General features: G+C 37.2%; 1 protein-coding gene across 12 annotated transcripts in view; it reads left to right on the forward strand.

Moving 5' to 3' along the window:
- The window catches only part of RAB27B (RAB27B, member RAS oncogene family), a 308,125-nt gene that overhangs the window by 279,188 nt on the left and 14,951 nt on the right, over positions 1-13,986 (forward strand). For all 12 annotated transcript variants that reach the window (XM_078348194.1, XM_054244230.2, XM_078348196.1 and 9 more), the window contains 2 exons: positions 10,321-10,492; positions 12,079-12,164. In XM_078348194.1, coding sequence (XP_078204320.1) covers positions 10,321-10,492; positions 12,079-12,164 — 258 coding nt within the window. The remainder of the gene's footprint in view (positions 1-10,320; positions 10,493-12,078; positions 12,165-13,986) is intronic.

Genomic DNA, 13,986 nt, shown 5'->3' on the forward strand with positions numbered 1-13,986 from the left:
CGCATAACCCTGGGCACACTTTGGTATCACACACATTTATGCTTCCAGGAAGGATGTAACATTCTGAACTCTGTTTTTGGGTTTATTTGCAATGTTTTGAAACGAAGTTTCTCTCTTGTTGCCCAGGCTGGAGTGCAATGACAAGATCTCAGCTCACTGCAACCTCTGCCTGCCAGGTTCAAGTGATTCTCCTGCTCAGCCTTCCAAGTAGCTGGGTTTACAGGCATGCATCACCACGCCCAGCTAATTTTTGAATTTTTAGTAGAGACAAGGTTTCACCATGTTCACCAGGCTGGTCATAAACTAAACTCTCTATTTTTGTTAAGATATATTTTAGGCTATCAGCATTTTAAAACGTTTCTCAATTACTTATAGCCCATAAACACAAGCCCTCACAAAGGCATCTTTGAATCTGAAACAGCAACTTTGTATACTATTGTCTTGTTTCTCCTAATCATTTACCTATCTGAAGACAAAATCCTAAATTGTATTAACTTACCCTGAGATTGGGTATTGTCCGCAAAACAGTGTTTTAAAACACATATTAATTAGGCATTTGCTTTCCACGCATGGGCATATATGGGCTTCAGAGATTACACTAGCCCTTTGCTTTCATGTTGTTCTCAGATGGAATCCATTTGGAATATTTGTCAGTATTGTCCTACACCTGGGGACAAAATAGCTTTGTGTTGGTTTGGGTCCTGCTGAGTTGTAATCATTTATAGCAGAGAGATGCATGACAAGCAATGATCTGAATGGATCAATATTAGTAAACAGTGATTTAAAAACACATTCAATTCAGGCAAAATGTTTTAGATTAGGGAAAAGTCCTTTCCCAACACTGATTATAAAACATTATTGACAAGTGTCAGAGTGCCCAGCAAGAATGCTCCTTGAGCAAATTTGGGTTTTAGCAACTTTATGTCCAGATTTTCAAGGTCCACTAGAAATTGAACCCATAGCACTTGTTTTTTGGTAGGGGTATAGAAACGGGTAAAACTGGAGAAGTGCAAGAACTCATAGACAGTAGAACTGTGGGTGTGATTGAATTTAGAAGATAGAGTAGTGCTAGAGAGGACATTCTAAGCAAAAAGTGAATGGTGGTAGAAAATAGGATTAATGAACTAGGCTGTATTGTTAGTAAAAATAGTAATCTATGAGTGAGAACATGCGGTGTTTGATTTTCTGTTCTTGTGTCAGTTTGCTGAGAATGATGGTTTTCAGGTTTATCCATGTCCCTACAAAGGCCACAAACTCATCATTTTTTATGGCTGCACAGTACTCCATGGTGTATATGTGCCACATTTTCTTTGTCCAGTCTATCACTGATGGGCATTTGGGTTGGTTCCAGGTCTTTGCTATTGTAAACAGTGCCGCAATGAACATATGTATGCATGTGTCTTTATAATAGAATGATTTATAATCCTTTGGGTATATACCCAGTAATGGGAATGCTGGGTCAAATGGAATTTCTATTTCCAGATCCTTAAGGAACCACCACACTGTCTTCCATAATGGTTGAATCAATTTACACTCCCACCAACAGTGTAAAAGTATTCCTATTTCTCCACATCCTCTCCAGCATCTGTTGTCTCTAGATTTCTTAATGATCGCCGTTCTAACTGGTGTGAGATGTTATCTCAATGTAGTTTTGATTTGCATTTCTCTAATGACCAGTGATGATGAGCATTTTTTCATATTTTTGTTGGCCTCATATATGCCTTCTTTCGAAAACTGTCTGTTTATATCCTTTGCCCACTTTTGAATGGGTTTGTTTGTTTTTTTCTTGTAAATCTATTTTAGTTCTTTGTAAATTCTGGATATTAGCCCTTTGTCAGATGGGTAGATTGCAAAAATTTTTTCCCATTCTGTTGGTTGCAGGTTCACTCTAATGATTGTTTATTTTGCTATACAGAAGCTCTGGAGTTTAATTAGGTCCGATTTATCTATTTTGGCTTTTGTTGCTATTGCTTTTGGTGTTTTAATCATGAAGTTTTTGCCTATGCCCACATCCTGAATGGTTTCCCTAAGCGTTCTTCTAGGGTTTTTATGGTATTAGGTCTTATGTTTAAATCTTTAATCCATCTGGAATTAATTTTAGTGTAAGGTGTTAGGAAAGGGTCCAGTTTCTGCTTTCTGCACCAATTTTCCCAACACCCTTTATTAAACAGGGAATCCTTTCCCCATTGCATGTTTTTGTCAGGTTTGTCAAACATCAGATGGTTGTAGACGTGTGGAGTTGCTTTTGAGGCCTCTGTTCTGTTCCATCCATCTATGTCTCTGTGTTGGTACCAGTACCATGCTGTTTCAATTACTGTATCCTTGTAGTATAGTTTGAAATCAGGCAGCATGATGCCTCCAGCTTTGTTCTTTTTGCTTAGGATTGTCTTGGCTATGTGGACTCTCTTTTGGTTCCATATGAAGTTTAAAGTGTTTTTTTCCAGTTTTGTGAAGACAGTCATTTGTAGCTTGATGGGCATAACATAGAATCTATAAATTACTTTTGGCAGTATGGCCATTTTCACAATACTGATTCTTCCATGAGCATGGAATTTTTTTCTATCTGTTTGTGTCCTCTCTTATTTCCTTGAGCAGTGTGGTTCGTAGTTCTCCTTGAAGAGGTCCTTTATTAGTTGTAATCCTGTGTTAGTTGTATTCCTAGGTATTTTGTTCTCTTTGTAGCAATTGTGAATGGGAGTTCCCTCTTGATTTGGCTCTCTGTTTGTCTGTTATTGGTGTATAGGAATGCTTGTGATTTCTTCACATTGATTTTGTATCCTGAGACTTTACTGAAGTTGCTTATCAGTTTCAGGAGATTTTGGCCCGAGACAATGGGATCTTCTAAATCTACAATCATGTTGTCTGCAAATAGAGACAATTTGACTTTCTCCTTTCCTAATTGAATACCCTTTATTTCTTTTTCTTGCCTCATTGTTCTGGCTAGAACTTCCAATACTATATTGAATAGGAGTGGTGAAAGAGGGCATCCTTGTCTAATAACAGATTTTAAAGGGAATACTTCTAGTTTTTGCCTGTTCAATATGATATTGGCTGTGGGTTTGTTATAAATAGCTTTTATTATTTTGTTATATGTTCCATCGATACCTAGTTTATGGAGGGTTTTTAGCATAAAGGGCTGTTGAATTTTGTAAAAGGCCTTCTCTGCATCAATTGAGATAATCATGTGGTTTTTGTCTTTGGTTCTGTTTATGTGATGGATTATGTTTATAGATTTGCATATGTTGAACCAGCCTTGAATCCCTGAAATGAAGCCTACTTGATTGTGATGAATAAGCTTTTTGATGTGCTGTTGCAATCGGTTTGCCAGTATTTTATTGAAGATTTTTATGTTGACATTGATCATAGGTATTGGCCTGAGGTTTTCTTTTTTTGTTGAGTCTCTGCTGGGTTTTGGTATCAGGATGATGTTGGTCTAATAAAATGAGTTAGGGAAGATTCTCTCTTTTAGTATCATTTGGAATAGTTTCAGAAGGAGTGGTACCAGCTCCTCTTTGTGCGTCTGGTAGAATTCGGCTGTGAACCCATCTGGACCTGGACTTCTTTTTGTTGATAGACTATTAATTGCAGCCTCAACTTTAGCCATTGTTATTGGCCTGTTCAGGGTTTTAACTTCTTCCTGGTTTAGTCTTGGGAGAGTGCAAGTGTCCAGGAATTTATCTATTTCTTCCAGATGTACTGGTTTATGTGCATAGATGTGTTTGTAGTAATCTTTGATGGTAGTTGGCATTTCTGTGGAATCAGTGGTGATAACCTCTTTATTGTTTTATCCTATCTAAGTCTTAAAAAGCCAACTTAATAACCTTCTCTATAGATACACACCATGCCAATGGTGGTAAGGTTGAGCAGTCTTGTTCTACATAGATGTATTGAATTATTTATTGAAAAAAGTTATGATATCTGATATTTGCTTCAAAGTAATCTGGTATATGGAGATTTATAGGGCAGATGAAAGAGGATTGGCCATATATTGATAATTTAGAAGCTGAGTGTTTGGTTATACTAGTCTCTCTAAATTTAGTATATGTTTGAAATTTTCCAAAATAAAACACGAAAAAATATTTGTATAGTTTCAAAAGATGCAGCTAAACTAAGCCAAAGGAAAATATGTCATTTATAGAAAAAGTAACTTTTTTGGTTGATGTTAATTTATGTTTTTAATTTGATCTGAAATCTTTCTTATGAGCATTCATCAATTAATTTTAGTCCTTAAGAAGGGTTGAAAAAAAATTAGCTGCCTTCCTAATAGAACAAAATGCTAAAAAATATACTAAAGAAACTTCCCCTTCCCTCAGAAACATGCCTTCTGTTCTCTTGGTAGTCTGCAGGTCCCTAGAGTAGATGAGCCACCCATTAATTTAATTCTAACCTTCAGAACATAAATGTGGTACAGGAACTAGTATTTCAAGGTCAGTTTGTGGGAACCACCCTCAGACTATCATTCAAACAGGAGGTGCTTGCTATGAGAGTTCTAGATCTAAAAATATACCTACTAAAGCCTGACACCAGCCAATCAAATGAAGATAAATGAGTAAATATTAAACGTCTGCTTATCTTGTGCTTGACAGCTTTATTTTGTTGAAACCATGTACATAGAATGCAAAGAAATATCACTGATACCTTATCTGCCTACTACTATTTTGAGCTTTCCATAGTGCCTTAAGAATATTAAGTTAGCTTCTACTAATTTGACACGTTAAAGTCCAAGTTTATAGCTTGTCAAGGCGTTCTTGAGATTGTTATCCAGTGGACTGGAAAAAAGCACCAAAGTTTGCGTGGGTAATTCCAAATGTTACATCAACATGTAACTGTAGCATTTGTCAAACTCCTCACTGGGGAGCAAGGAGTATATCCTCAGAGCCATGCAAAATGCTATGCAAATAAGATGTGGTGATGAGGGTATATTAGATGGCAAATGGATGCTTATACGGAGGAGCCCAGTTCTCTTAGCCCTGACCTATTCAATTGACAGCTTTTATGTGCTCTCTGCCAGCACAAATCTCACTTTTAAATGCAGTTTCTCTGTGCTTTGCCTTTTCTCATGTTATTTGAAACTATTCCTCTGAAGATATAAATATTCTATTTTGAGAAGGTTTTGTACTCTTGTGTAACTTTACATAGAAAAATGAGCTCAGGGAGCTATACCTGGAAAGCCCTACAGTGATCCTTTGGTCTAAACACTCACCTCACTGATAAGGTGAATCCAGCCAGGTGTGGTGGTTCATGCCTGTAGTTCAGCACTATGGAGGCTGAGGCAGGCGGATCACGAGGTCAGGAGTTTCAGACCAGCGTAGCCAACATAGTGAAATGCCATCTCTACTAAAAATATAAAAAGTAGCTGGGCATGGTGGTGCACACCTGTAGTCCCAGCTACTCAGGAGGCTGAAGTAGGAGAATAGCTTGAACCCAGGAGGCAGAAGTTGTGGTGAGCCAAGAACACGCCATTGCATTCCCCTGGGCAACAGAGCAAGACTCCATCTCAAAAAAAAAAAAAAAAATATCCAAGTCCTTGTACTTGGATGGATGCCACTTCCACAAATGGCTCATGACATTAATTTTATTAATCATGACATTTGCATGACTATGAAATGCTTATGTAAATTTATACACTCAACAAATATTTATTGAGCTCCTTTTATATGGCAGTCACTGAGATGAGCTTGTGGATCCAGCAGTAGACAAAAGAGATCAAGTTTCATGCTAATGGAACTTACATTAAACAAAAATTATGGGAGCTGAGAGTTAGAGTGGGATAGATTGAATCCATGGGTAACTTGGTTTGAGATATTCTTGCTATAGAAATTCTGTTTCTGTCTATATGTAGGATAAAATTCCCTTCCCATATAAAATGAAAATATTCCTACTTTGTTTCTATCTAGCTCATATTGTGTTTTAAATAATAATAATACTCTTGGATTCTCCTCCATTAGAATCTAGTTGTCACTCTCACAAATCACATGACTTCTCTGCATGTAACTTCTCATCCAAAAACTGAGGGGCTAGATCACCTGATTACTTGGGTTCCTTTCTACCTTTAAGACTTCATTAAACAGAGACTCATGGATGTGATACATTTCAGTTCTTTTCCCTACTCTTTTTAGCCCCTGGACTACCCATGAAAGGGCTCCTTTGTATCTAAAAGTCCTACCGGTTCTTGTGGTACAGCTGGTCACACCACGATAAGGACGGAGTGCAAGGCATTTCCTGAGTGCAGTCTTCTGGCCTTTTCTTCCCTTTTATATCCGCAGAACCAAAGACCAGCAACACCATCAGTCATTGTGCAGGAATAAACAATACTGTGAAACTTGTCAGCCTTTTGATCTTTCCCACATCATTTTTTTAGCCCAGTTCTAGGAAAGTTTGCCGAAGATTTTTTTTATAGTGTCATATTTGCCATACCAACAACCAACAATAGAATATTGAGGCTATATAATTTTAGGACTCAAAAAAATCACATAACAATAAAAAGAGGAGCTGAGCCAAACACTGCATGTGTGTGTGTGTGCATGTGTGTGTGTGTGTGTGTGTGTGTAGAGAGACAGAGAAGAGAGTAGTGATATAAAAAATAAGAAAATTCATTTTTGAAAGGAACTTAGAAGTGAACTATCTCATACCTAGCTTAATATTTCAAATAGCCTATTAGAGACACTAAGTACAGATTTTTCAGTTAAACGTCACAAAGTGTTCAGCACCCTTCACTTACAGAAAAGAGGCAGTATGGGCCACAGAGGAATTGATGTGTTAGCCCGGATTTTTCACTCTGGATTAGACTTTGACTGGGAGGCAGCACCAGTATTGCCCCAGGCAGGTTTATGTACAAACAGCAGAGAACAATCTGGCTGCCAATCAGGAAAATATGATAGGTCATGTAGTTGGCAAGTGGTGATAGTCTCATTCTACAAACGGGAAATAAATGGGAAATAATCTCCCAGGCCATCTTCCTGTACCTCCTCTCCTCATGTCTCTTTTCCCTCCATGCTATAAGGTTAAATGCAAATGTTTCTTCTTCTGCAGTCTTCTTGGATCCCTACAGTCCAAGAAGATACTGTTCTGTTTGAATTGAAAACATGACAAGGATTTGACTCATTTATCAATTTATCATTCTATCTTGCAAAATTACAATGTATTTTCTCACATCCTTATTTCATTTTTAAGTAAATTTGTATCTTGTCAGAAGCTAGACTAGAACTTCCATTTTTAAAATGTTCATCTTTGGGCCTAACAGTATGTATTGAAGATATTTAACTAGATTTGCTCACGACTTAGCATTTCTTCAGACTGTCAGGCCTGTACACACACACACACACACTTGTTAAAAAAAAAACAGCTAACTTTAAGCAAAATCTCAAAGTAGGCAGATGTGTCTTATAAACTCCGTTCTTTTCATTTCTTCAGGGAGCCATGAAATCCAGTGGCTTCAAGTTCACACCCCAACCCCAAAAACTCTGCTAAAATAACTAAGGCTTTTGCCTAGGGAAGAATTTATCTTTAGTTATTAATATCTTAGAATAAATTTAAACACTGTCTCTTTTCTGAGAATTACAAGTTTCATCCAATTCTACTAGTGACATGACAAATATTATCACCCTCCAAAATAGTTTTACATGAGCAACTTTAGGGGTAGAGAGAAACAGGTAGAGTAATGGCGATAACAGACATTAAATATGAAGGAAAATCATACTACTTCAGCAGCAAACTCCTCTAGCTACCCATTTGTGTTGACTAAGAGCAGCAACTAAGAATAAGAGCAGCACCGTATTCATGACACAGTCCTGGTAAAATATTTAGAACTGGCTGTGCATGATGACTCATGTCTGTAATCCCAGCACTTTGGGAAGCTGAAGAGGGTGGATTGCCTGAGCCCAGGAGTTTGAAACTAACCTGGTCAACATAGTGAAACCCCATTTGTACTAAAAATACACACACACACACACACACACACACATGTGGAGGCATGTTTCTGTAGTCCCAGCTACCAGGAAGGCTGAGTTGGGAGGATCATCTGAGCTGAGAAAGGTTGATGCTGCAGTGAACCCTGAAAATGCCACTGAGCTGTAGCTTGGATGACAAAGTAAGACTCTGTCCCAGAAAGTATTTTTTTTTTTTGTAGAAACTGAGAAACTCAGAACCAGTCCATTCTAGGCAGTCACACAATATAGACATTCTCTAAGAATTTCATGGCAATAGTTAAGATGTGTATCATTTTATTAAGAAAGATTGGTCTTGATGGGTGCTATGGATCTCTTCCTAAGAAATGATTATGTTCTATCTAGATCTTTTTTTTCCTTAAAGAGAATATCCATGATCAGCAAAAATCCATCCAGAGAGTTCTACTAGTGAAGAAAGTGTTTTATATGGCAGAAAAGCTTTAGAGAAAAAGTATGAATTGGCAAGTTTCAAAACATCCTACCTCAAAAAAGCATTAATTCATGAAAGAAACATACATTCATAATAAAGTATAATATAAAAAATTGCAAATATTCCAAATGATATAATGATCCTGAATTATTTGATGAGTACCTCATTCTATTCTTCATCATTATTTACCCAAAGACATAAAACTTTCTGGTTTTGATTGGTGACTAGAGTAACAACATAAAAAATTGTTTTAATTTTTTGTACATGAACTTGTACAATGTTTTTACACATAAAAAGTTATTAGAATTATCTAGTGATTTTAGATATTTCCTGTATTAGTCCATTTTCATACTGCTATTAAGAACTTCCCAAGACTAGGTAATTTACAAAGGAAAGAGGTTTAATTAATGAAGAGTTCTGCATGGCTAGGGAGGCCTCAGGAAACTTACAATCATGGTGGAAGGCAAAGGGAAAGCAAGGCCCCTTCTTCACAAAGCAGCAGGAGAAAGGGAGATAGCAAAGGGGGAAGGGCCCCTTATAAAACTATCGAATCTTGTGAGAAATCACTGACTATCATAAGAACAGCTTGGGCAAACCACCCCCATGATTCAATTACCTCCAGCTGATCTCTCCCTTGACTTGTGGGGATTATGGGGATTACGATTCAAGATGAGATTTGGATGAGGACACAAAGCCTAACCATATCATGTCCATAGAATAGGCTGTTGTTGACATTTGATTTTAATTATCCTGGAAGGCTTAAAGAATACAGTGTTTTCTGGATCTTCAGAAGTGGGGAAGTATTCCTCCTCATATAATAATGAGATAAACCTTTGCATTCTAGAAAATCTTCATAGGCCTTCCTTTACATATATGACAAGCTAATTTCTATTAATTATAACCCATGATTCAGGAAGTTGTACCAAACAGTAAATTATTTTGCTCAACTCAGGAGTGGATATTTCACCAGGTAGGTAATTGTGTCATTCAAATACATGTCCTGGTATTCTTGGTGTTACCAGTACAGGTTTAAAGGTTTTCATTCCAGTTGTTAAATTTTTTTTTAATTAAAAGGGAATGATTTGTGTACAAATTATATAGAAGGCTCATCCTGCATGTTTAGATGCAAAAGAGATCCCTCTGCTTTTTTCTTCCATTATCTGTCTATAAGTGCTGCCTTTCTCTAGGATATCTGCATCGTCTTGGACTGGGTTTTCTGTCCCCTGTGACTCTCTCCTCTTCCTAATACCATCCTGTTAATCCCAAATGTGCTGGTTTTAAAACACAAGTCTATGACTTTTTACTTTAAGTTCTACTACTGCTGTGTGATATGGTTTGACTGTGTCCCTACCCAAATCTTTCCTTGAATTATAGTTTCCATAGTCTCCTTGTGTCGGGGGAAGGACACAGTGGGAGGCAATTTAATCATGAGGGCAGTTATCCTCATGCTGTTCATGCTGTTCTCATGATAGTAAGTGAGTTCTCACAAGATCTGATGATTTTACAAGGGGCTTCACCCTTTGCTCAGCTCTGATTCTCTCTCCTGCCACCTATTAAGAGAGTCCTTCTGCCATGATTTTAAGTGTCTTGAGGCCTCCCTAGCCATGCAGAACTGTGGAACTGTAAGTCAAACATCTTTCCTTTATAAACTACCAAGTCTCAGGCAGTTCTTTACAGCAGTATGAGAACAGACTAATATACTGTGGCAATTGGTATTTCACATATTTTTCCATATTAGATGATGTGATGTAAAAAGATTTGTACCCAGTGAAATACTAGATGTGCCTTCACCCTGAAAGCTGCTTTGATCAAATTAATTTTGAATATGGCAGAATAGAGGTATTAGACTTTTTAACCCTGAAAATTAAATTTGTGTTGGATTTTGATATAAGGCAAAGGAAAATCAACTTTCATCATCACACTTTTTTCCCCTTTCCTTTGCAGACCGACCAAGACCATCACTATGACCGATGGAGACTATGACTATCTGATCAAACTCCTGGCCCTCGGAGATTCAGGGGTGGGGAAGACAACATTTCTTTACAGATACACAGACAATAAATTCAATCCCAAATTCATCACTACAGTAGGAATAGACTTTCGGGAAAAACGTGTGGTGAGTTTTTAATCGTACTTGTCACTCATCCCCCTATATAAAATAAGAATCCAGAAGCTATGTTGATTGCATTCAAGTCTGTCTTTTGTCACATGAAATTCATAACCTGTCACTTTATTTTAGAATATTATTTACTACTTTTCAGCTATAAATAACATTTTTCTTAAAAAATATATTAAGTGGCACTCTCTCATCTCCCAAATTACACAAGGCAACCCAAGTCAATATTTTACAGATTTGTATGTGTGTTTTCCATGAATTCTTAAGAAATCTTTCAAAATGTGAATTATTAGAATCTAAAAACATTAACTCTAATCTGACTTAAATTCCTCTATAAGAGCAAGTGATCATTTCCCCACTCTTAAGAAAGAAGTTAAAAGCATGATTGGCAAATATCTGGAACACAAGCTTTGTAAGTTCTTGCTGCATTTTTATTTATGTGTAGACTCAGCCATCAATCACTGGCTTCTTATGAACAGAATGTGAGACCAATCATGCTATTTTCCAAGATAAGGGAGTTTAAGTGAGAATCACAACCACTTCCTTCTCCTATGCTAGACGCTATTGACAGGAATAAGGATATTATGACATGTGAGATGTGTAGCATAGGCACAGAAGCTCAGCCAGATTTACTGCCACCCTGGGTATTCTTGATTGCCAAATGGCTATGGCTTCCAGTTGATGTCACAAATCTACTCATTCCTTGAGAACTGGGGAAAAAAACAAAAGAATGGTAGTTGGAAGCCATTGCCTGGCAAGTTGAATCATGTTTCTTATAATGTTCTGGACCTTATCTGAAAGTCAGTACATGATCCTGCAGGCTTAGCAAACTCCCTAATAACTTATTCAGGGTTTTCCTGCCTTCCGTCCTTTCTTTTATCTGGGTATATGTCCTTGCAAAATTTTCCCTTTAAAACATATTCACTAAACTATACTTAAGGAAACTGAGTAATATTAAATGTTTTGGGCTTTGCTTCAACAATAAAAAGGCCAGAATTTTTTTTAAAAAATTAAACTTACCTAAAAAGAGCCTTTGACTAAATGACTAGTGAAGAAAGGCTTTAAATGTCCTGTGTCAACTTATTGAGAAATTCTGTGCATTTTGAAAGTATATTTTTCAGTAAAGAATATTTGTGTATTTATAAAACACTTTACTGTTTTAAAAATGCTTTAACATCTGTGATTTCACCAAAGTTTGCAGTTTGAAGTAACTCTGTAAAGTAGGAAGGGGTCGGTTCTCTATTTAGAGATAAGAAAATAAGCCTCAAAGAGGTTAAATGAAGAGTTTGCATTTGAACCTAGAACTTGGGTCCTAAATCTGATGTTTGCTGCCTCATGAGAAAATGACAGAAGGCGTCTAATTTAAGTTTGCAATATGCCTAAACTGTGTTGAAAATCATACTTGCACTTGACATTTAAAAGTGAGAGTACATGTGATAATTCTGGAAAAAAATAGAGCAAATATTTATTCTGCACTATGAACTTTGATTACAGTAATTGAGAAAAAACATGCTGAGTGAACCCAGAGAATTTGAGTGTTGACAAAATCCAAAGCAACCTCAACTAATGAACGTTATGTATTTCAGGTTTATAATACACAAGGACCAAATGGATCTTCAGGGAAAGCATTTAAAGTGCATCTTCAGCTTTGGGACACTGCAGGACAAGAGCGGTAATAGTAAATTGCTTTATTTGTAGCTACACATAGCTCAGAAAAACTTACTTTAAAAGGAATGCTATATGTAAACTTGAAAAACAAATAATATGCAACTCTTCTGCTGGTTTCAAATTAGACATTAGTATCCAGAAATAAATATAAATGGGTTGTAATTAACCTCAGTAGCACTGTGCAGTTGGTACAAATTTCAAAAATCAGACTTTCAAACATATCTCTGGCGATTCTTGTTATGCATTGTCTTTGCACTTTTTAGAAGAAAAAAAGGGGGGTTTTCATAATTTAATTGAATGAAGATGGGAAATAAATGCTGTTACAAGTGCTACTTGAAGAGGGAGTTGAAGAAAGAATATTAAGATCTTTCTTGTCTCTCTCTTATTTCAGCACAGCTTCTTTGTCCCATGCCATGTGACTGGCTTTGTCCTTTCAGACTGATTGTAAACAATTACCCTCCAGCTAGAATATTTTACTCTCTTCCCACTTTTTCTGATCCTCTCCTTGCACCAGGCCTAGCTCATATTTCATCTCCTCTATGAAGCCTGTCTGAACACCCCAGCTGAAACAAACTCCCACTTTTCCTCTGAACTCCTGCAAACACCAGTTATTTCACCATTAAGGTCTAAAGTAATATGCCACCTTGTCATAAGATTAGTATTCTATTTGTATCTTTAACTGTTGTTCACTGATTTACTTGGGGCCTTCTCACTCCAATAAAATTGTCAGCTTTACAGGTGTGGAGATCTTGCCTGACCTTTCAGCATTGTCTCTGGTACAGTGTCCAAGATAATACTCGGTAGATAGTGGTGGTAATTCCTAAGAGCTGGAGGTACTATTCTTTTTTTTTTATTGCATTTTAGGTTTTGGGGTACATGTGAAGAGCATGCAATACAGTTGCATAGGTACACACATGGCAGTGTGTTTTGTTTGCTTTCTCCCCTTCACCCCCATTTGGTACTATTCTATTGCTAGGTGAAAAAATATTTTTTGGGGAACAAAATTTCAAAGTGCTAAAGACCCTAAGCTAATGAAGCTTTTCAATATTAGATTAAATTAAAAGTGGCAAAAACTTGGCAGAGAGGATATTTAGAAAGCACATACCTCCAAATTCTGCATCTTATGTCTTATTATGCTTATGCTTGTAAACACTTCCGTCTTTGAAATGCATCCAAAGTGTTCTCGCTTTCAGTGAGTGTAAACGCCAGGAGAGGTGCTGGGCCCTCTCTGTTAGCTTTTTTGACTGTGAATTCCATTTACACACACCCTTCAACACTGCTGGTTCCTCTGAAGCCATTCCTCACAAGAATCTCTGTTCATATGTCAGTTTTGTTGTCACAAAGATGTATGTTTTATAGAGCACTTTAATTCATTTTTGAAGAAGTAATATGAGAAAATGTGGTTCCCATATGTCCTCACACATGATATGTCAGCCTTGCATGATGGCAGCCTTCTCTGTCTGTCCCCTGAAGGCAGCTGCTCTATGGGGGAAATGGGGAAGACTCAGGGCAGTCTTCGTAACACTTGGGTTATTCATCCCTTGAGAATTTTGCATTCTGTGTGTATATATAAGGTGTAGCTAAGCAACAAGATAAGCAATGCCTCACACCTCAGCCCTGTGCCTAAGGACATCTGGCAGTGCAATCCATGGAAGATAATAGATATTGGCAGAAGTCACATCATGGGAAGGAAGAGGAAACACATGGTCCTTAAGGAAAACTAAAGGATGTAGGGCACAGCCTTCATTCCCAGTGACTGGGAAGAGTGGTAATTAACTTTGGGGTTTGTATCTTCTGTGATCCTAGTATCCTCGAGCAAACGGGGC

This window comes from Callithrix jacchus, chromosome 13 (assembly GCF_049354715.1).
Source record: "Callithrix jacchus isolate 240 chromosome 13, calJac240_pri, whole genome shotgun sequence".
NCBI lineage: Eukaryota > Metazoa > Chordata > Mammalia > Primates > Cebidae > Callithrix > Callithrix jacchus.